This window comes from Hyla sarda, chromosome 3 (genome assembly GCF_029499605.1).
Source record: "Hyla sarda isolate aHylSar1 chromosome 3, aHylSar1.hap1, whole genome shotgun sequence".
Lineage (NCBI taxonomy): Eukaryota > Metazoa > Chordata > Amphibia > Anura > Hylidae > Hyla > Hyla sarda.
Window position 1 is genome coordinate 151,421,377 of NC_079191.1, and position 21,758 is coordinate 151,443,134.

The 21,758-nt window shown below is 44.2% G+C and overlaps 1 protein-coding gene across 3 annotated transcripts in view; it reads right to left on the reverse strand.

The window, feature by feature from the left end:
• The window catches only part of KCNMB3 (potassium calcium-activated channel subfamily M regulatory beta subunit 3), a 77,595-nt gene that overhangs the window by 12,642 nt on the left and 43,195 nt on the right, over positions 1-21,758 (reverse strand). Inside the window, exon 1 of one of the 3 annotated variants that reach the window (XM_056565231.1) lies at positions 6,710-6,954. The exons of the other annotated variants lie outside the window; for them this stretch is intronic. Coding sequence (XP_056421206.1) covers positions 6,710-6,816 — 107 coding nt within the window. The 5' untranslated portion in view covers positions 6,817-6,954. Of the gene's footprint in view, positions 1-6,709; positions 6,955-21,758 lie in introns of those variants that run through there. 3 annotated transcript variants of the gene reach the window in all.

A 21,758-nucleotide genomic window follows, 5' to 3' on the forward strand; every position in this document is an offset into this window, starting at 1 on the left:
CAAATAATTCCTGTCACAGACTTACCAATCGGCTTTCCTTGTATCTTTCTCCCCTCTATTGTCCTTTTTAGGACAGTTTATTATTATATTTCGGTTCTACACTAATAATAGTGATATATATTGTCCTGCCTATAGTAATTAATATTCGCTGGGCATAATTTATTGTGTAGCATAATTTATTATATTAGTCCATATATTTTAATTAACTTATTAAATATTAATTAATTTATTTATTAATAAATATATTAAATATAAATACATTTAATAAATAATATATTAAATAAATATATTAAATAAATAATATTAAATAATATATTACAAAATATATTAATACATTTATTATATACATTAATACTTTTAAATTATTACCTATCTATTTACATAAATATGTCTACCGAACAGACTAAAACACCTTCTACTCTTTCCAATGACATCCAAGACCTTGTGGACCAATCTGTGGCCCGATCTGTGAAATCTGCTGTGTCCGCTGTGTTCAAGGAGACTGGTTAATAAAGATCGATCTGAAAGACGCCTACCTAACCGTCCCTATCCATTCTTCATCTCAACACTTCCTCCAATTTATCTGGAAAACGGTGAAATGGCAATTTACCTGTCTTCCATTCGGGCTTTCATCAGCCCCTTGGTGTTTTACAAAACTAATGAAACCAGTAGTAGCCCTTTTACGATCTCGAGGAGTCCGCCTAATAATTTATTTGGATGACATCCTCATTATGGCTTCCTCCCGGTCCCTTGCATTTCGTCACATGGATTGGACAATCTCTCTCTTCTCGAATCTGGGTTTTCTCATCAACTTAGAGAAATCCATTCTGATTCCCACTCAGGAATTGGAATTTTTAGGTTTCTTGATCAGTAACAATTCCACTCTTTTGAGTCTTCCTCCGTAGAAACTCAAAACCATACGGAAAGAGATCAGATCCATTCTCAACAAGGATCTAATTTCCCTTTGATCAATTGCTCGTATAGTAGGCCTTCTTTCGGCCTCAATTCAGGTCTAGGCTATTCAGATGAAATAGCCCTATCCCCAGAAGCCAAAGAGGAACTTCTCTGGTGGCTTTGTCACATGCAAGATTGGAACGGGAAAACTATCTTCAGTTCCAGACCAGACGTTATCTTGGAATCAGACGCAAGTCTGATAGGTTGGGGAGCTCGATGCGGTCATCTTTCTACCGGAGGCAAATGGTCTCCTTCGGAGTCCTGCCTTCATATCAATTATTTAGAACTTTTAGCAGGATTTTTCGCATTGAAGAGTTTTGCGAAAGATCTCTCTCATTGTTGCATCCTCCTTCGCTTGGACAACATCTCTCCTGTCCATTATATCAATCGCCTGGGAGGCACGACATCAGAAAATCTAGCCAATCTAACCAAAGATCTATGGCACTTTTGTTTAGACAGGGAGATTATTTTGAAAGCAGAATACCTTCCTGGTCTTTCCAATTTTGTAGCAGATTGGAATTCACGGTATTTAGTGGACTCCAGCGACTGGAGATTGGATCCTGGAATCTTTCAACAGATCAATCTTTTATGTGGCCCCATTCATTTAGACCTCTTAGCATCACGCCTAAACCGTCAACTTCCTCGGTTCTTCAGTTGGCGTCCGGATCCGGAAGCGTTAGGAGTAGATGCTCTCCTTCAACCTTGGCCACCCCAAACACTATATGCCTTTCCTCCGTTCGCTCTTATAACCAGAGTACTTACCCAAGTTCTCCTCCCGAAATCGAACATTGTCCTAATAACTCCTTGGTGGCCAACACAGGCTTGGTTTCCCCAACTTCTCAGTATGGTAGTGGACTTCCTGAGACTCATCCCATCCTTTCCGAGTCTCCTTCTTCTATCATCCCAGTTGTCCCTAGTGGCATGGTTGATTTCAGGCCAAACGCATTTGATTCAGAAATTTCGTCATCTACTAGAGCTATCCTCTCAGAAGCCTGGCCACCAGGTACCAGATCGGCTTACCGATCAGCCTGGAGATTTTGGACTCATTGGTGCGCACGAACGGATCTGGATCCCGTTGCTGCACCTATCCCACAAATATTAAATTACCTTTCATCTCCTTTTGATTCAGGTAAAGCCTACCGTACCATCAACCTATATCGTTCTGCCATTTCTTTTTATCATGACCCTATCAACTCCATTCCTGTCGGCCAACACCCGTTAGTTTGTAAACTCTTAAGAGGAATTCATCTTAAAAGTCCCCCTCATCCCAAATATCAATCTACATGGGATGTGAATCTAGTTCTTAACCTCTTTATTTCTTGGGATGATAATGAAGACCTCTCTTTAAAATTACTATCTTTTAAACTCACTACTCTCCTCTGTCTCATTTCTATTAAAAGGGTATCTGATGTCAAAGCTTTGGACATCTCTCGTAGACATTTCACTCCCTCCGGAGTAGAATTTACCATACATAGACGAACTAAAACTAATCTTCATGAAATCTTTTATCCATCCTTTCCGCATCAGGAAAAACTCTGTGTAGTTCGTTGTCTTAAAACCTACGAATCAAGGGCTCAATCTCTTAGAATTCCTTCTTTACCTCAACTTCTCATTTCCTTCTGCAAACCACACTTACCTGTGTCTCCGGCTACTCTAGCCCATTGGATCAGACAAGTTATGTCCCTCGCCCTCAATGTTTGGAGCTCATTCAACTAGGTGCGCTGTCTCTACTAAATTAATTCAATCAGGAGGTTCTTTATCAGATCTGCTCAAAGCAGCAGACTGGTCTTCAGAATCTACTTTTAGAACCTTTTATTATAGACCTGAACCTCATGTCTCAATGTCTTTATTGTAATATTTTTATGGTAATATTTTTAATGATGATAATTTACGTTATTTATAGCAGCATTGAACTTGCATTATAATGGGAGTTTCCTGTCTGATATAAAATTGAAGATTTTCCTACCCTTGATGATGGAAAATATAGATTTTATGAAAGACAGGAGGCGAGCATTATCCCTCCCTATTTCCCATCCCTGTAATGTTTTCTCTTTTACTTTTCAGCCTACTAAAGATTTTGATTTCGGCACTTGCATGGTCTCCTTCATATCTTCCTGGTTCTGCCTACTACTGATTTGTCAAGTTTATCATCATTTCTTCCGATGAAACAACATCCGGAATCGGACTTTTTCCACTGAGACCCTCATCTTCATCTGATGACATCTGATCAGCAATTTATCGACTTGTTATGTTGGACTTTTGTTTATTACAGTTATTTACAAAGAAAGAGGACTATTATTATACTGCATGTCCTTATATAACCTACTATACTCACCTATTGGTTACCTGTTATACTAGCAGGTGTGAATGTGACACCTGAGCACCTGCGTGTGCTATCTAACTTTTTTCTTTACACTGTTATTCACGTTTTATGGCTGCTATGTTTTGCAGTAAAGAAAGATTTGCATTATAATGCTCACCTCCTGTCTTTCATAAAATCTATATTTTCCGTCATCAAGGGTAGGAAAATCTTCGATTTTAGTTGCAAAATGTAAAGTACAAATTCTTCAAGTAGTGGACACCTATGACTGCTGCAACATCTACATTATTTATTGTACTAAAAAGTTTATCTACATGTAATGCTATAAGGCTAAGTTTCTACTTGTTTTTTTTTTTGTGGCCCAAAAAAAAAAATACGCAAGAAACAAATGCCAGAAAAAAAGGCACTGCATTTCCCTGCATTTTTTTCTTGCGTTTTGTTCTGGCATTTTTTTTGTCTTTGAGTGTAAATTGCATTTTTGTCCCCTTTGATGTTTTTTCTAAATTTGCTGGGTACCAAGAAGGAAAAAAAATGCAGTAGTGATGGAAAAAAATGTATTTAACGAAATGTATATTTTTTATAACAAAATTTTTATAAATTTTTAATAAAGTGTGTGTTTCACTTTTTTCTCTATTTTTTACATTTATTAGGTAGAGATGAGAGTAGTAGTACCTGTACTAATAGACATATCGCCCCGGGTGTTACTCCTGACACTCGATGTGATCGTCCATAATATAGCAGATATGCGGAGCCGCTCTATACAGTGCTCGCACCTCTGCACTATACTCCAGCCGGCCAATGCGATAGTCCTATTTATTGCAGAGATGCATTATTCTCCTGCGCTCCACATCTCTGCTCTGTACTCCGGCCAGTGATGTGAATAGAACATCACTCATTCATATTTTCTGCCCAAAGTGGGGATTGGCCGGATGGTTGCAGCCAATCACAGCTCTCTGCGGGAAATATGAATGAGTGATGTTCTATTCTGCAATAGATAGGACAATCGCATTTGGTGTCAGGAGTGACACCCGCTGTGATCTTTACTTAACTGCAGGTACTTCTACTCCCAACATGGAGCACACTCAGCTCCATGCTGGGAGCTGTAGTATCTGCATTAATAGACAGATCGCAGTGAGTGTAACTTCTGACACCTGTTGCAACCATCCTATCTATTGCAGAGATTCGGCTTTCTCCTGTGCTCCTCATCTCTGCAACAGATAGGATGATCGCATCGGGTGTCAGGAGTGACTCTTGCTGTGATCTGTCCATAACTGCAAGTACTTCTACTCCCAACACAGAGCACACTCTGCTCCATGCTGGGAGCTGTAGTACCTGCATTAATAGACAGATTGCAGCGAGTGTAACTTCTGACACCTGTTGGGATCTGTCTATTAATTGCAGGTACTACAGCACCCAGCATTGAGCAGAGTGTTCTCCATGCTGGGAGCTGTAGTACCTGCTGTTAAGGAAAGATCACACCAGGTGTCACTCCTGACACCCGCTGTGATCCTACTGTATAATGTATAGATGCGGCCGGCGGTCTTCTATGGTCCCCTGAACTAACGTATATACACACCTATTCATCATGCAGTGTTATTTAAATAATCTACAGCACTTGTTTTATTAGGTTTGTTATTTATCATAAGCTTTTTAATCTATGGTCATGTAGGTATTCTAATATCCTAGCACTGGTAATGCTTTTTGTCATTTGTATGTTGGTATTATTTGACTCCTGTAAGGGCTTGTGCACACTGCGGACAATCAACTAATAGAATTGTTTTCAATGGGATTCTGCTGCTCTGTGCATACTGCAAAATTTCTGCAGCAGAATTTAGGAGGCGGAATGACAATGTTCATACTGAATTCCACCAAACTGCATTGCTTTCTATGAGACAACGCACATCTGCTTGGTCCTCCAAATGATCATTTCAGCAGTATGTCCACAGTGTGGATAAACCCTAAAGGGTACATATCCACAGACACAGAACATGCTGTTATGGATGTGGAAAATGCATCAAATTCTGCATCCAATGGGAGTGGGGGGGAAACACACTGATGCTCCCAATGAAATCAAGAGGTTCAGGGCTGGCCCCCTTGAACTGCCCTGCAGAGAGTGCTTTTTGTGCGAACATACCCGAACATTGTAAATTGTACCTACAGTAAGTGTTTACATAACTTCTCACATGTCATAAAGACATGTCAGAAGTTGTAATGGGTGGGGGTCTGGCTGCTCATAACAAGGTTCCTCCTGCACAGCTGATCCTTCAATTAAGTTGGGATCAACTTGAAGTAAAATATTATTTATGTTTCGTGAAGTTCTGGCCTTAAAGAATTCAGACTGTCATAAAAGCCTGAGGAGAAATTAACTGTGTTTTTTTCATGAAAAACTTTATTAAAGGGGACAAACATCCCCCACCCCTGCGATCTCCGTGCAGCGGCCGTCACGCCCCCTCCCATAGACATGAATGGAGGGGGCGTGGCATGACATCACGTCTCCAGTCCCGGAAACACTGAGGTTTCCGAGACTGGAGCAGCAGCCCGGCATAGAATGCGGGTACTGCACCGAGATCACGGGGGGGTCCCGGAGGCAGGGCATTCATGATCGGAAATCTTATCCCCTATCCTTTGGATATGACTTTTTGTGTCTAAGGTACAAAAAAACAAAGGCTACTTTTAAAATGATCTTTTTAGGCTACATTCACACGGCAGAATTTCCACATGCAGAATTCAGCACGGATTCCGCACGTGGATTCTGCATCAAATTAAAGCCCAATAGACTTCAATGTGTGGTATCTGTAGGTGAGGAAAAAACAAAGAGACCGGAGGGGCACCTTGTGTGATACCGTAAGGATATTTAAAGAGAGAGAAGTGGCGAGGCCTATACAACCCCTAGGTAGTGGCTGCTCACCTTACAGCAATAATGTTATATTATTGTCAGATGATGTTTTGTATATCTGACAATAACATAACATGTGCTAAGTCTGTGACATGCCCCTACCAGTACATTTTGGGTGCCCATTTCTTTCTGTATATATACCTGCATGGAAGGGGGAGGCTGAGGAAGGGGGAGGCTCCCCCGAAACACGTAATCCCCATTTTTATTGTTTTTATTTTGCTAATCAATAAACTTCCCAGTGTTTTGTATTACCTACATCTTTGGCTACGGTTTGTTACTTTTACCTTTGGAACCAGCAGCGCCATCTCAAGGTTTCTTTTGCTGAACTACCACTAATAGACTTCAATGGGATTCCGCACTCCCATTCACACTTCAGAATTTCCGCATGCAGATTCCGCACGAAATTCCGCACAAGCCAAAAACCACCCAAATGAGTGCTGAGGCGGAATTGGTACGGATGTGCGGAAATTCTGCCATGTGAATATAGCCATAGACTGACTGGCAATGCAATGTTAAGCATCAAATATAGAAACTCTCACCTTATGTAACGCCTGCGACTCCCTTGTAGGGTAATCTGGATGGGCACACTGAATGATCGCCTCTGCGCCACTGGTGGCACCCACATCTCTTCTTTGAACAGTGCCATCAGTACAGATTAAGGAAGACATACAAGAAGCTAAGTCCATGCCCCGTCAGGTCTGCATAGTTCCCCGCGCCGTTCCCAGATCTAGACCACCAGAGACTTCTTCTAGTGCTTTTCGTCTTACATTCTAGCACATCTCTGCTCAATATGCTTGAGAACTAAAGAATAAGGTTTGCAGCCTTAACCCAAGAAGAGTCTCTTATGAAGGTATCAGACTTCTAATGAATGTTTGTGTTATTTGAAAGCATATTTTATCACTTGGGTACTTTTACATCAGCCGCTAGCATGTTTCTATAGAAACACTTATTCCATTGGGAAGTTTTGGTGTCTCAAGGGGTCTGTGTAAACTGCAAGGGAAGGACCTGACTTTTTATACAGCTGGCTCACATACAGTGTCACAGAAATCACATATGTCTTTATGCCCGAGCTTCAATTATAGACATAATAAAATTAGGTAACTAGCGATACATTAAATTAAAATACATTAATGCAAAATCAAAACAGTTAGACAATAGATTCTAATGTTTATTTAAGGCTAAATACAATAAATTAACTTGAAAAATCCGTTAAGCCCACATCTATGGAAAAATAAGTGTCATCTAGATCAGTGGTCTCAAACTATGGCCCTCCAGATGTTGCAAAACTTCAGCTCCCAGCATGCCCGGACAGCCAACGGCTGTCCGGGCATGCTGGGAGTTGAAGTTTTGCAACATCTGGAGGGCCATAGTTTGAAACCACTGATCTGGATAAACCTTAGGAAATATTATTTTTCATGTGATTCTGGTTGCCTTGCAGCCGCTTCTTATTCTAAAGAGGTGATAACTAAGTGTCTTTTCACATTAAATCTTTTATTTTATTTTTATTTTAAATAAAGTAGGGGAGGGAGACTGAAAGAAAGCTGCGCTTTGGAGTCTCCCAAAATTACAATATACATTCTAAAGTGGATCAAACATAGCAATAGTCTGTTTTTTGTCCACTGAATTGAAAGCAAACTGGTCAGGTATATGGCAGTATATGTAACATCTAAATAAAATAAAAAAGGTAATTGGAACCAGTTTACCCACTTAATAGAAAGTCTAAAATCTTGTATCCAATGTCCCTCCGTGTTGTAGATGCTCTGAAGAAAAAGCCCAACTGGCTGGGCTGAAGTAGTCACATAAAAAAAAAAAGGTTTTTAAAGGACCCCAAAAGGCATAAAAAATCTTCTTTCTTTAAGCCATATTAAAAAGGTCATATAAAAACATCACAGTCACATGTAAAAGGATCTACGTGTTTCAGGCCACAACTATTGGCTCTTAAATGGGCACTGTCATTAAAAATCCTTTTTGCTATTGCATTCCTTATGGTAAATAAAAAGTCTTTCTAATGTACTTTCTTTAAAAAAAAAAAGATGTTTTCTATGTTTTATTTGTGTTTATAAAGGCTGCCACTAGGTGTCTCCCTACTTGTCCAGATCAAATTTCTCCACCATCTCTTACACAGACTTTGGACTCCTGCTGGCCTGGCAGAAGTCCAAAATCAGGAAATGTGGTCAGGAGTGCTGAGGGGAGTGTGTGCAGCCTTAGTCAATCATAGCTCATCTCACACTGAACTGCTCTGGGCTGTGTGTAGCTGTGTGGGTGAGGGAGGAAGTTCTCCCTGGATAACTTCAGATAATGTCACGCCTGCTGGGTAATGCCCCTTCCCAGTCTGTGAATCTGACTGAGACTAAGCAGAAAATACAGTGCAATATCAAGGTAGAAAACTAAAAAATTATTTTAAAAAAATAAAGGCAGGAGGTGGTTTATCATGATGGGGGCAGTGAACTAGTTGGATTATAACATTTAACAAGATCATGACAGGTACTCTTTAATCATGTGGACACAAGTTTGCTGGGTTTCTGGTATCCACATCCTGCCACCTGTAGCATAATGAAATAATCAGCCATGCCCATAGTGGGCATTAGCTTCAAGTACATTAGATACATTATCCCCATACCACCCAGGGTTGGGGAGTATCCGGTTCCGTCCATACCACAATTTGTTCAGTACCTTAGTGAGAATGATTTAATTTAGTGCTCTTTCTATTGTAAGTAGTTCCAGAAGATTTGAAATTAACAAATGCTGTGCCCATTTACAAAAAGTTAGTAGGAAGCAACTACAGGCCAGTAAGCCTGACATCGATACCGGGGAAATTAATGGAAACCCTACTAAAGGATAGAATTGTTAAAAATTGTTAAACATCTAAAATCACATACATTACAAGATGAGAAACAACATGGGTTTACTTTAGGAAGATTATGTCAAACTAATCTTATTGATTTTTTTAACCCCTTAAGGACTCAGCCCATTTTGGCCTTAAGGACTCAGACAATTTAATTTTTACGTTTTCATTTTTCCTCCTCGCCTTCTAAAAATCATAACTCTTTTATATTTTCATGCACAGACTAGTATGAGGGCTTGTTTTTTGCGCGACCAGTTGTCCTTTGTAATGACATAACTCATTATATCATAAAATGTATGGCGCAACCAAAAAACTATTTTTGTGGGGAAATTAAAACGAAAAACGCAATTTTGCTAATTTTGGAAGGTTTCGTTTTCACGCCGTACAATTTATGGTAAAAATGACGTGTGTTCTTTATTCTGAGGGTCAATACGATTAAAATGATACCCATTATTACATACTTTTCTATTATTGTTGTGCTTAAAAAAAATCACAAACTTTTTAACCAAATTAGTACGTTTATAATCCCTTTATTTTGATGACCTCTAACTTTTTTATTTTTCCGTATAAGCGGCGGTATGGGGGCTCATTTTTTGCGCCATGATCTGTACTTTTTTTTGATACCACATTTGCATATAAAAAACTTTTAATACATTTTTTATAATTTTTTTTTTATAAAATGTATTAAAAAAGTAGGAATTTTGGACTTTTTTTTTTTTTCGTTCACGCCGTTCACCGTACGGGATCATTAACATTTTATTTTAATAGTTCGGACATTTACGCACGCGGCGATACCAAATATGTCTATAAAAAAAAATTTGATGCTTTTTGGGGGTAAATAGGAAGAAACGGACGTTTTACTTTTTTATTGGGGGAGGGGATTTTTCACTTTTTTTTTACTTTTACTTTTACGTTTTTTGAAATTTTTTTTACACTTGAATAGTCCCCATAGGGGACTATTCATAGCAATACCATGATTGCTAATACTGATCTGTTCTATGTATAGGACATAGAACAGATCAGTGTTATCGGCTATCTTCTGTTCTGGTCTGCTCGATCACAGACCAGAGCAGGAGACGCCGGGAGCCAGACGGAGGAAGGAGAGGGGACCTCCGTGCGGCGTTCGGAGTGATCGGATCACCGCAGCAGCACTGCGGACGATCCAATCATTCATTCAAATCGCGCACTGCCGCAGATGCCGGGATCTGTATTGATCCCGGCACCTGAGGGGTTAATCGCGGACGCCCGCAAGATCGCGGGCGTCGGCCATTGCCGGCGGGTCCCTGGCTGCGATCAGCAGTTGCCCGCGGTTATGCACAGGACGTAAATGTACGTCCTGGTGCGTTAAATACCACCGCACCAGGACGTACATTTACGTCCTGCGTCCTTAAGGGGTTAAAATGAATGACTAAAATAATAGATGGCGGAGGGGCAGTAGACGTCGCATATCTAGATTTTAGTAAGGCTTTAGACACTGTCCCACATAGAAGACTTATCAATAAACTGTAGTTTTTCAGTTTGGATCCAAATATTGTTAAATGGATTAAATGGACCCATTTGGTTTAACATTTCTATTAGTGATACTGCTGAATGTCTTGATGGTAAAGGCTGATCCTTTACACACCTGTGCTCAACGGACCCGCCGGTCCCGCCCCGGCTTCAACAGCGTATAGAAAGGAAGGATTGTTCGGCACCAGGTATGTTCTAAAAGATCGCTTCTTTATTCATGCCATAGCAAGGAAACAGACATAACAGGACTGTAGTAAACTGACACGTTTCGCTCTCTCTTGAGCTTAAACGTAGACTAAGTACAACAGCCAAACATGCAGTTAAAATAGAGACTCATGATGTCAGGTAATCTTATCATGTGAACACTGATACTCTATTTTAACTGCATGTTTGGCTGTTGAACTTAATCTACGTTTAAGCTCAAGAGAGAGCGAAACGCGGCAGATTACTACAGTCCTGTTATGTCTGTTTCCTTGCTATGGCATAAATAAAGAAGCGATCTTTTAGAACATACCTGGTGCCGGACAATCCTTCCTTTCTTTTTTCTGATGGCGCGAAGATATGTAACTGTTACGCCGAGCGCTCCGGGTCCCCGCTCCTCCCCGGAGCGCTCGCTACACTCTCGCTACTGCAGCGCTCCGGTGAGATCCACTGACCCGGTGCGCTGCGATACCGCCTCCAGCCGGGATGCGATTCGCGATGCGGGTGGCGCCCGCTCGCGATGCGCACCCCGGCTCCCGTACCTGACTCGCTCTCCGTCGGTCCTGTCCCGGCGCGCGCGGCCTTGCTCCCTAGGGCGCGCGCGCGCCGGGTCTCTGCGATTTAAAGGGCCACTGCGCCGCTGATTGGCGCAGTGGTTCTAATTAGTGTGTTCACCTGTGCACTCCCTATTTATACCTCACTTCCCCTGCACTCCCTCGCCGGATCTTGTTGCCATTGTGCCAGTGAAAGCGTTTCCTTGTGTGTTCCTAGCCTGTGTTCCAGACCTCCTGCCGTTGCCCCTGACTACGATCCTTGCTGCCTGCCCCGACCTTCTGCTACGTCCGACCTTGCTTTTGTCTACTCCCTTGTACCGCGCCTATCTTCAGCAGTCAGAGAGGTTGAGCCGTTGCTAGTGGATACGACCTGGTCACTACCGCCGCAGCAAGACCATCCCGCTTTGCGGCGGGCTCTGGTGAAAACCAGTAGTGACTTAGAACCGGTCCACTAGCACGGTCCACGCCAATCCCTCTCTGGCACAGAGGATCCACCTCCTGCCAGCCGGCATCGTGACAGTAGATCCGGCCATGGATCCCGCTGAAGTTCCTCTGCCAGTTGTCGCCGACCTCACCACGGTGGTCGCCCAGCAGTCACAACAGATAGCGCAACAAGGCCACCAGCTGTCTCAACTGACCGTGATGCTACAGCAGCTACTACCACAGCTTCAGCAATCATCTCCTCCGCCAGCTCCTGCACCTCCTCCGCAGCGAGTGGCCGCTTCAGGCCTACGACTATCCTTGCCGGATAAATTTGATGGGGACTCTAAATTTTGCCGTGGCTTTCTTTCTCAATGTTCCCTGCACTTAGAGATGATGTCGGACCAGTTTCCCACTGAAAGGTCTAAGGTGGCTTTCGTAGTCAGCCTTCTGTCTGGAAAAGCTCTGTCATGGGCCACACCGCTCTGGGACCGCAATGACCCCGTCACTGCCTCTGTACACTCCTTCTTCTCGGAAATTCGAAGTGTCTTTGAGGAACCTGCCCGAGCCTCTTCTGCTGAGACTGCCCTGTTGAACCTGGTCCAGGGTAATTCTTCCGTTGGCGAGTACGCCGTACAATTCCGTACTCTTGCTTCAGAACTATCCTGGAATAATGAGGCCCTCTGCGCGACCTTTAAAAAAGGCCTATCCAGCAACATTAAAGATGTTCTGGCCGCACGAGAAATCCCTGCTAACCTACATGAACTCATTCATCTAGCCACTCGCATTGACATGCGTTTTTCCGAAAGGCGTCAGGAGCTCCGCCAGGATATGGACTTTGTTCGCACAAGGCGTTTTTTCTCCCCGGCTCCTCTCTCCTCTGGTCCCCTGCAATCCGTTCCTGTGCCTCCCGCCGTGGAGGCTATGCAGGTCGACCGGTCTCGCCTGACACCTCAAGAGAGGACACGACGCCGCATGGAGAATCTCTGCCTGTACTGTGCCGGTACCGAACACTTCCTGAAGGATTGTCCTATCCGTCCTCCCCGCCTGGAAAGACGTACGCTGACTCCGCACAAAGGTGAGACAGCCCTTGATGTCAACTCTGCTTCTCCACGTCTTACTGTGCCTGTGCGGATATCTGCCTCTACCTTCTCCTTCTCTACTATGGCCTTCTTGGATTCCGGATCTGCAGGAAATTTTATTTTGGCCTCTCTCGTCAACAGGTTCAACATCCCGGTGACCAGTCTCGCCAGACCCCTCTACATCAATTGTGTTAACAATGAAAGATTGGACTGTACCATACGTTTCCGCACGGAGCCCCTCCTAATGTGCATCGGACCTCATCACGAGAAAATTGAGTTTTTGGTCCTCCCCAATTGCACTTCCGAAATTCTCCTTGGACTACCCTGGCTTCAACACCATTCCCCAACCCTGGATTGGTCCACTGGGGAGATCAAGAGTTGGGGCCCCTCTTGTTTCAAGGACTGCCTTAAACCGGTTCCCAGTACTCCTTGCCGTGACCCTGTGGTTCCCCCTGTAACCGGTCTCCCTAAGGCCTATATGGACTTTGCGGATGTTTTTTGCAAAAAACAAGCTGAGACTCTACCTCCTCACAGGCCTTATGACTGTCCTATTGACCTCCTCCCGGGCACTACTCCACCCCGGGGCAGAATTTATCCTCTCTCTGCCCCAGAGACTCTTGCTATGTCTGAGTACATCCAGGAAAATTTAAAAAAGGGCTTTATCCGCAAATCCTCCTCTCCTGCCGGAGCCGGATTTTTCTTTGTGTCCAAAAAAGATGGCTCCCTACGTCCTTGCATTGACTACCGCGGTCTTAATAAAATCACGGTAAAGAACCGCTACCCCCTACCTCTCATCTCTGAACTCTTTGATCGCCTCCAAGGTGCCCACATCTTTACCAAACTGGACTTAAGAGGTGCTTATAATCTCATCCGCATCAGAGAGGGGGATGAATGGAAAACGGCATTTAACACTAGAGATGGACACTTTGAGTATCTGGTCATGCCCTTTGGCCTGTGCAACGCCCCTGCCGTCTTCCAAGACTTTGTTAATGAAATTTTTCGTGATCTCTTATATTCCTGTGTTGTTGTATATCTGGACGATATCCTGATTTTTTCTGCCAATCTAGAAGAACACCGCCGGCATGTCCGCATGGTTCTTCAGAGACTTTGTGACAATCAACTTTATGCCAAAATGGAGAAATGTCTGTTTGAATGTCAATCTCTTCCTTTCCTAGGATACTTGGTCTCTGGCCAGGGACTACAAATGGATCCAGACAAACTCTCTGCCGTCTTAGATTGGCCACGCCCCTCCGGACTCCGTGCTATCCAACGTTTTTTGGGGTTCGCCAATTATTACAGACAATTTATTCCACATTTTTCCACCATTGTGGCTCCTATCGTGGCTTTAACCAAAAAGAATGCCAATCCTAAGTCATGGCCTCCTCAAGCGGAAGACGCCTTTAAACAGCTCAAGTCTGCCTTTTCTTCGGCTCCCGTGCTCTCCAGACCTGACCCATCTAAACCCTTCCTATTGGAGGTTGATGCCTCCTCAGTAGGAGCTGGAGCGGTCCTTCTACAAAAAAATTCTTCCGGGCATGCTGTTACTTGTGGTTTTTTTTCTAGGACCTTCTCTCCGGCGGAGAGGAACTACTCCATCGGGGATCGAGAGCTTCTAGCCTTTAAATTAGCACTTGAGGAATGGAGGCATCTGCTGGAGGGATCAAGATTTCCAGTTATTATTTACACCGATCACAAGAACCTCTCCTATCTCCAGTCTGCCCAACGGCTGAATCCTCGCCAGGCCAGGTGGTCTTTGTTCTTTGCCCGATTTAATTTTGAAATTCACTTTCGGCCTGCCGATAAGAACATTAGGGCCGATGCTCTCTCTCGTTCCTCGGATGCCTCGGAAGTAGAGCTCTCTCCGCAACACATCATTCCTCCTGACTGCCTGATCTCCACTTCTCCAGCCTCCATCAGGCAAACTCCTCCAGGGAAGACCTTCGTCTCTCCACGCCAACGCCTCGGAATCCTCAAATGGGGTCACTCCTCCCATCTCGCAGGTCATGCGGGCATCAAGAAATCCGTGCAACTCATCTCTCGTTTCTATTGGTGGCCGACTCTGGAGACGGATGTTGTGGATTTTGTGCGAGCCTGCACTGTCTGTGCCCGGGATAAGACTCCTCGCCAGAAGCCCGCTGGTCTTCTTCATCCTCTGCCTGTCCCCGAACAGCCTTGGTCTCTGATTGGTATGGACTTTATTACAGACTTACCCCCATCCCGTGGCAACACTGTTGTTTGGGTGGTCGTTGATCGATTCTCCAAGATGGCACATTTCATCCCTCTTCCTGGTCTTCCTTCAGCGCCTCAGTTGGCAAAACAATTTTTTGTACACATTTTTCGTCTTCACGGGTTGCCCACGCAGATCGTCTCGGATAGAGGCGTCCAATTCGTGTAAAAATTCTGGAGGGCTCTCTGTAAACAACTCAAGATTAAATTAAACTTTTCTTCTGCATATCATCCTCAATCCAATGGGCAAGTAGAAAGAATTAACCAGGTCCTGGGTGATTATTTACGGCATTTTGTTTCCTCCCGCCAGGATGACTGGGCAGATCTTCTACCATGGGCCGAATTCTCGTATAACTTCAGAGTCTCTGAATCTTCCTCCAAATCCCCATTCTTCGTGGTGTACGGCCGTCACCCTCTTCCCCCCCTCCCTACTCCCTTGCCCTCTGGTTTGCCCGCTGTGGATGAAATATCTCGTGATCTTTCCACCATATGGAAAGAGACCCAAAATTCTCTCTTACAGGCTTCATCACGCATGAAGAAGTTTGCTGATGAGAAAAGAAGAGCTCCCCCCATTTTTTCTCCTGGAGACAAGGTATGGCTCTCCGCTAAATATGTCCGCTTCCGTGTCCCTAGCTACAAATTGGGACCACGCTATCTTGGTCCTTTCAAAATTTTGTGCCAGATTAATCCTGTCTCTTACAAACTTCTTCTTCCTCCTTCTCTTCGTATTCCTAATGCCTTTCACGTTTCTCTTCTTAAACCACTCATCATCAACCGTTTCTCTCCCAAACTTGTTTCTCCCACTCCTGTTTCCGGCTCCTCGGACATCTTCTCCGTAAAGGAGATACTGGCCTCCAAGAAGGTCAGAGGGAAAACTTTTTTTTTGGTCGATTGGGAGGGTTGTGGTCCTGAAGAGAGATCCTGGGAACCTGAGGACAATATCCTAGACAAAAGTCTGCTCCTCAGGTTCTCAGGCTCTAAGAAGAGGGGGAGACCCAAGGGGGGGGGTACTGTTACGCCGAGCGCTCCGGGTCCCCGCTCCTCCCCGGAGCGCTCGCTACACTCTCGCTACTGCAGCGCTCCGGTCAGATCCACTGACCCGGTGCGCTGCGATACCGCCTCCAGCCGGGATGCGATTCGCGATGCGGGTGGCGCCCGCTCGCGATGCGCACCCCGGCTCCCGTACCTGACTCGCTCTCCGTCGGTCCTGTCCCGGCGCGCGCGGCCCCGCTCCCTAGGGCGCGCGCGCGCCGGGTCTCTGCGATTTAAAGGGCCACTGCGCCGCTGATTGGCGCAGTGGTTCTAATTAGTGTGTTCACCTGTGCACTCCCTATTTATACCTCACTTCCCCTGCACTCCCTCGCCGGATCTTGTTGCCATTGTGCCAGTGAAAGCGTTTCCTTGTGTGTTCCTAGCCTGTGTTCCAGACCTCCTGCCGTTGCCCCTGACTACGATCCTTGCTGCCTGCCCCGACCTTCTGCTACGTCCGACCTTGCTTTTGTCTACTCCCTTGTACCGCGCCTATCTTCAGCAGTCAGAGAGGTTGAGCCGTTGCTAGTGGATACGACCTGGTCACTACCGCCGCAGCAAGACCATCCCGCTTTGCGGCGGGCTCTGGTGAAAACCAGTAGTGACTTAGAACCGGTCCACTAGCACGGTCCACGCCAATCCCTCTCTGGCACAGAGGATCCACCTCCTGCCAGCCGGCATCGTGACAGTAACAGGGTTGATGTTTCTTGGGGGATATGCCAAATAGAAAAGGATTTCGGTAAACTACAAAAATGGTCAAAACTCCGGCTGTAAAACCCAAGGGATATAGAATTTTTCATACAGTCCTAACCTCAGTATCTGAGGAAAGAAGTTTAGTAGTTATTATTTCAGAAGATCTAAAGGGGTTGTCCAGGATCCGGAAAATGCTGCTTCTATTTTGGAAAGACAGCACCACTCTTGTCCACAGGTCGTGTGTAGTACTGCAGCTCAGTGCCATTCCCTTCAATGGAGCCAAGCTTCAATACCAGAAACTAACTGTGGACAGGAGGAAGCAGCATTTTTCTAATCCTGGACAACCCCTTTATAGGGAAACTGGCAGATGGATAAAGCCCACTAACCAAAATATACAGGTGGTTAGTTAGGGTGGTCCTGAGTAAAACAATGTATTCCTTACCCCAATCTGTTTAGCCGTTCCCGAGATTGCACAATCTTGCAATACGCAAACTGCTCCAGGGGAGGGTTTGAAGACTATCTGCACCTCTGACGCTGTCCCTGTCCGTGTCACCCTTCCTTGATAAGCAGGATGGCGTAAATAAGACCCAGGTGATGTGGAGCCTCATCAAAGGAGCACATAATATTACAGTACAGAATATCAGATCACAGCTTCTACAGAGGAAGAAAAACAGGCAGAACAGGGGTGGATCTGCGGTATAAATTTGTCACAAAGTTTAGTAGGGACTTTGATGACATAATGCATATACACTGCTAAAAAAAAAAAATAAAGGGAGCACTTTAACAACACAATGTAACTACAAGTCAATCACACTTCTGTGAAATCACACTGTCCACTCAGGAAGCAACACTGATTGACAATCAATTTCACATGCTGTTGTGCAAATGGAACAGACAATAGGTGGAAATTATAGGCAATTAGCAAGACACCCCCAATAAAGTGGTTCTGCAGGTGGTGACCACAGACCACTTCTCAGTTCTTATGCTTCCTGGCTGATGTTTTGGTCACTTTTGAATGCTGGCGGTGCTTTCACTCTAGTGGTAGCATGAGACGGAGTCTACAACCCACACAAGTGGCTATGGTAGTCCAACTCATCCAGGATGGCACATCCATGCGAGCTGTGGCAAGAAGGTTTGCTCTGTCTGTCAGCGTGTCCAGAGCATGGAGGCGCTACCAGGAGACGTTGAGGGGGCTGTAGGAGGGCAACAACCCAGCAGCAGGAAGGCTACCTCTGCCTTTAATGTGCATGGGTCCACTCAAATGGCCAGAAACAGACTCCCTGAGGGTGGTATGAGGGCCCGACGTCCACTGGTGGGGGTTGTGCTTACAGCCTAACACTGTGCAGGACGTTTGGCATTTGCCAATTCGTCACTGGCACTGGTGCCTGTGCTCTTCACAGATGAAAACAGTTAAACACTGAGCACATGTGACAGACGTGATAGAAGAGTCTGAAGACACAGTGGAGAGTGTTCTGTTGCCTGCAACATCCTCCAGCATGACCAGTTTGGCGGTGGGTCAGTAATGGTGTGGAGTGCCATGTGCTTGCTAGAGGTAGCCTGACTGCCATTAGGTACCGAGATGAGATCCTCAGACCCCTTGTGAGACCATATTCTGGTGTGGTTGGCCCTGGGTTCCTCCTAATGCAAGACAATGCTAGATCTCATGTGGCTGGAGTGTGTCAGCAGTTCCTGCAAGAGGAAGACATTGATGCTATGGACTGGCCCGCCCGTTTCCCATACTTGAATCCGAATGAGCACATCTGGGACATCATGTCTCACTCCATCCACCAACGCTATGTTGCACCACAGACTGTCCAGGAGTTGGCAGATGCTTTAGTCTAGGTCTGGGAGGACATCCCTCAGGAGACTGTCAGCACATTCAACTATGTAAAGACGAAAGTATTTCATATGATTAGTTCATTCATTCAGATCTAGGATGTGTTATCTTAGTGTTCCCTTTATTTTTTTGAGCAGTGTATTATCATCAGATCGACGGTCAGCAAAGTAATGCAATGCCCCTGATACATTTCTATTTGTCAGATGTTTAACTTTGTAGACATGTTCAGTTATTCTCTTGTGGAAGGTCCTGGATGTGTGGCCTCTCATCTTGGTACCTAATGGCAGTCAGGCTACCTCTGGCAAGCCAAAGAAATGCCACACCATTACTGATCCACCGCCAAATCAGTCATGCTGGAGGATGTTGCAGACAGCAGAACATTCTCCCTGGCGTCTCCAGACTCTGTCACATCTGTCACATGTGCTCAGTCTGAACCTGCTTTCATCTGTGAAAAGCACAGGGCCCCAGTGGCAAATTTTCCAATCTTGGTGTTTCCTGGCAAATGCCAAACATTCTGCACAGTGTTGGGCTGTAAGCACAACCCCCACCTGTGGACGACCTCATACCACCATCATGGAGTCTGTTTCTGGCCGTTTGAGTGGACACATGCACATTTGTGGCCTGCTGGAGGTAATTTTGCAGGGCTTTGGCAGTGCTTCTCCTGCTCCTCTTTGCACAAAGGCAGAGGTAGCGGTCCAGCTGCTGAGTTGTTGCCCTCCTATGGCTCCTCCATGTCTCCTGATTTACTGGCCTGTCTCCTGGTAGCCCATATAATAGTAATGAATTCACACCACTCCGTATTTCTTTTCTTATGCAATCTTTAGTAATACTTCTTCATATACAAAATAGACAAAGTCCACAATTTCAGATAGCGAAGTAAAAAAAGATACAAAAACCTTCACCCAGGGTGCTCAACTAAGCACACGGCCAAGGTTCCTTCCTCTCACGAAGGAGACAGCAGCTGAGACAGCATTGAACACTTGTGACGTTACGGAGGACTTTCTCAAGTAACGTAAGTATCTCGAACTTCATAGTCTCGCAAGACTTTAACTCTGAAATGAGAGATTTTGCAACTAATTTAAAACTGCTGTTAACAATCTAACATTAAACTATAACATTTCTGTTCTCCATCAATCCTAGGAAGAATATACAGGTGTTCACTCATAGAAAAACACTAAAATTACACATTTCATTCCGTCCATCCGGACTTAATAAACTCAGGGTTTTCAATCCAGGATACTTCTCGCTGGTGGAGCCTCTTCTTAACCCCTCCAGCAGCTCCATTACTTTGATGTTGAGGTGTATAAATTTGGTAATCAGTTAGCATCTACACTGTACAGAAAGGAAGCTGATAGAAATAACCTATTACTAAGACAGAGCTGCCATGCACAGCAGACCTTCAAGGGGATACCTAATAGTCAATTCATGAGGGAAAGAAGGATTTGCAGTACCATAGAGGAAAATGTTAAGAACAAAGAAATGTTAATAAAAAAAAGTTTGTAGAGAGAAGATATAATAAAGAGGTAGTGAGAGGAGTAGGAAATGAGGTACAGGAAATCCCAAGAGAAAAATTTAGACAATGAATTAAGAAAAAGAAAGATAAAAATGACAATTTGATTTACATCTCTATCTATGATAAACATGCACAATTGATTAAGAAGACGGTTACCAAATATTGGGGTCTGCTGAAAGCGGATTCGAAATTTGGTAGACTTTTCAGTAAAACTCTGAGGTTTATCTATAAGAAACGGAGTTCACTGGCAAATCGGCTAGTGAGAGCAGATATTATGAAGAAGAAAATGTCTAAACAGAGGTTTATTGGAGCTAAAGGTAAAGGGAGATTCCCGTGTCTGTCCTGCCGCAACTGTAGTAGCATTATTAAAAGTGATCATGTAATACACCCATTACAGGGGACCAGGTTCCCAGTGAATGGTTGGTTCAATTGTCATACTAAACAAGTTGTATATTTGCTTAAATGTCCTTGCGGTAGGATATACATAGGACAAACTATGAGAAGTGTTAAATTCCGGATCACCGAACATCAGGGCGCAATCTGGAATTTATTGACAAAATCTGCAAGTGATATCGATAAAATGGAAATAGAGAGCAGATAAAGAGAAACTGGGGTAGCGAGACATTTTGCAGAATACGGTCATCAAGTCAGCGAATTGCGCTGGAAGGTCATAGAAGAGGTGTGTGGTACAAGTGAGGAAGGGGTTAAGAAGAGGCTCCTACAGTGAGAAGTATACTGGATCGAAACCCTGAATTCATTAAGTTCGGATGGACTGAATGAAATGTGTAATTTTAGTGTATTTCTATGAGTGAACACCTGTATATTCTTCCTAGGATTGATGGAGAACAGAAATGATATATTTTATTGTTAGATTGTTATCTACAGTTTTTAATGCAAAAGATCTCATTTCAGAGTTAAAGTCTCGCGAGACTATGAAGTTCTTGATATAGTGTGATGGGAGCACATTAGGGATACTTGAGAGAGGGGGCGTGTCCTCCGAAACGTCGTAAGTGTTCGACGCTGTCTCAGCTGCTGTCTCCTTCGTGAGAGGAAGGAACCTCGGCCATGATATGCCCAGAAGCGGGCGAAAAATGTTCCGGCAATGAGGAGTGTCTGATGCGCTTAGTTGAGCACCCTGGGTGAAGGTTTTTGTATCTTTTTTTCTTCACTATCTGAAATTGTGGACTTTGTCTATTTTGTATATAAAGAAGTATTACTAAAGATTGCATAAGAAAAGAAATACGGAGTGGTGTGAATTCATTACAATTATATGGATTGCACAGGAGTGAGAGTCTCCTTTATTTTTCACACATACCCAGGTGCGGAGAGGTCTTCTTTACTTGTTTTTTTGTGAAAGCACCGCCAACATTCAAAAGTGACCAAAACATCAGCCAGGAAGCATAGGAACTGAGAAGTGGTCTGTGGTCACCACCTGCAGAACCACTCCTTTATTGGGGGTGTCTTGCTAATTGCCTATAATTTCCACCTGTTGTCTGTTCCATTTGCACAACAGCATGTGAAATTGGTTGTCAATCAGTGTTGCTGAGTGGACAGTGTGATTTCACAGAAGTGGGATTGACTTGGAGTTACATTGTGTTGTTTAACTGTTCCCTTTATTTTTTTTTAGCAGTGTACATGTTTAAGAGTCATTGCAATAGAGATGGTTGAAAAACAAATAT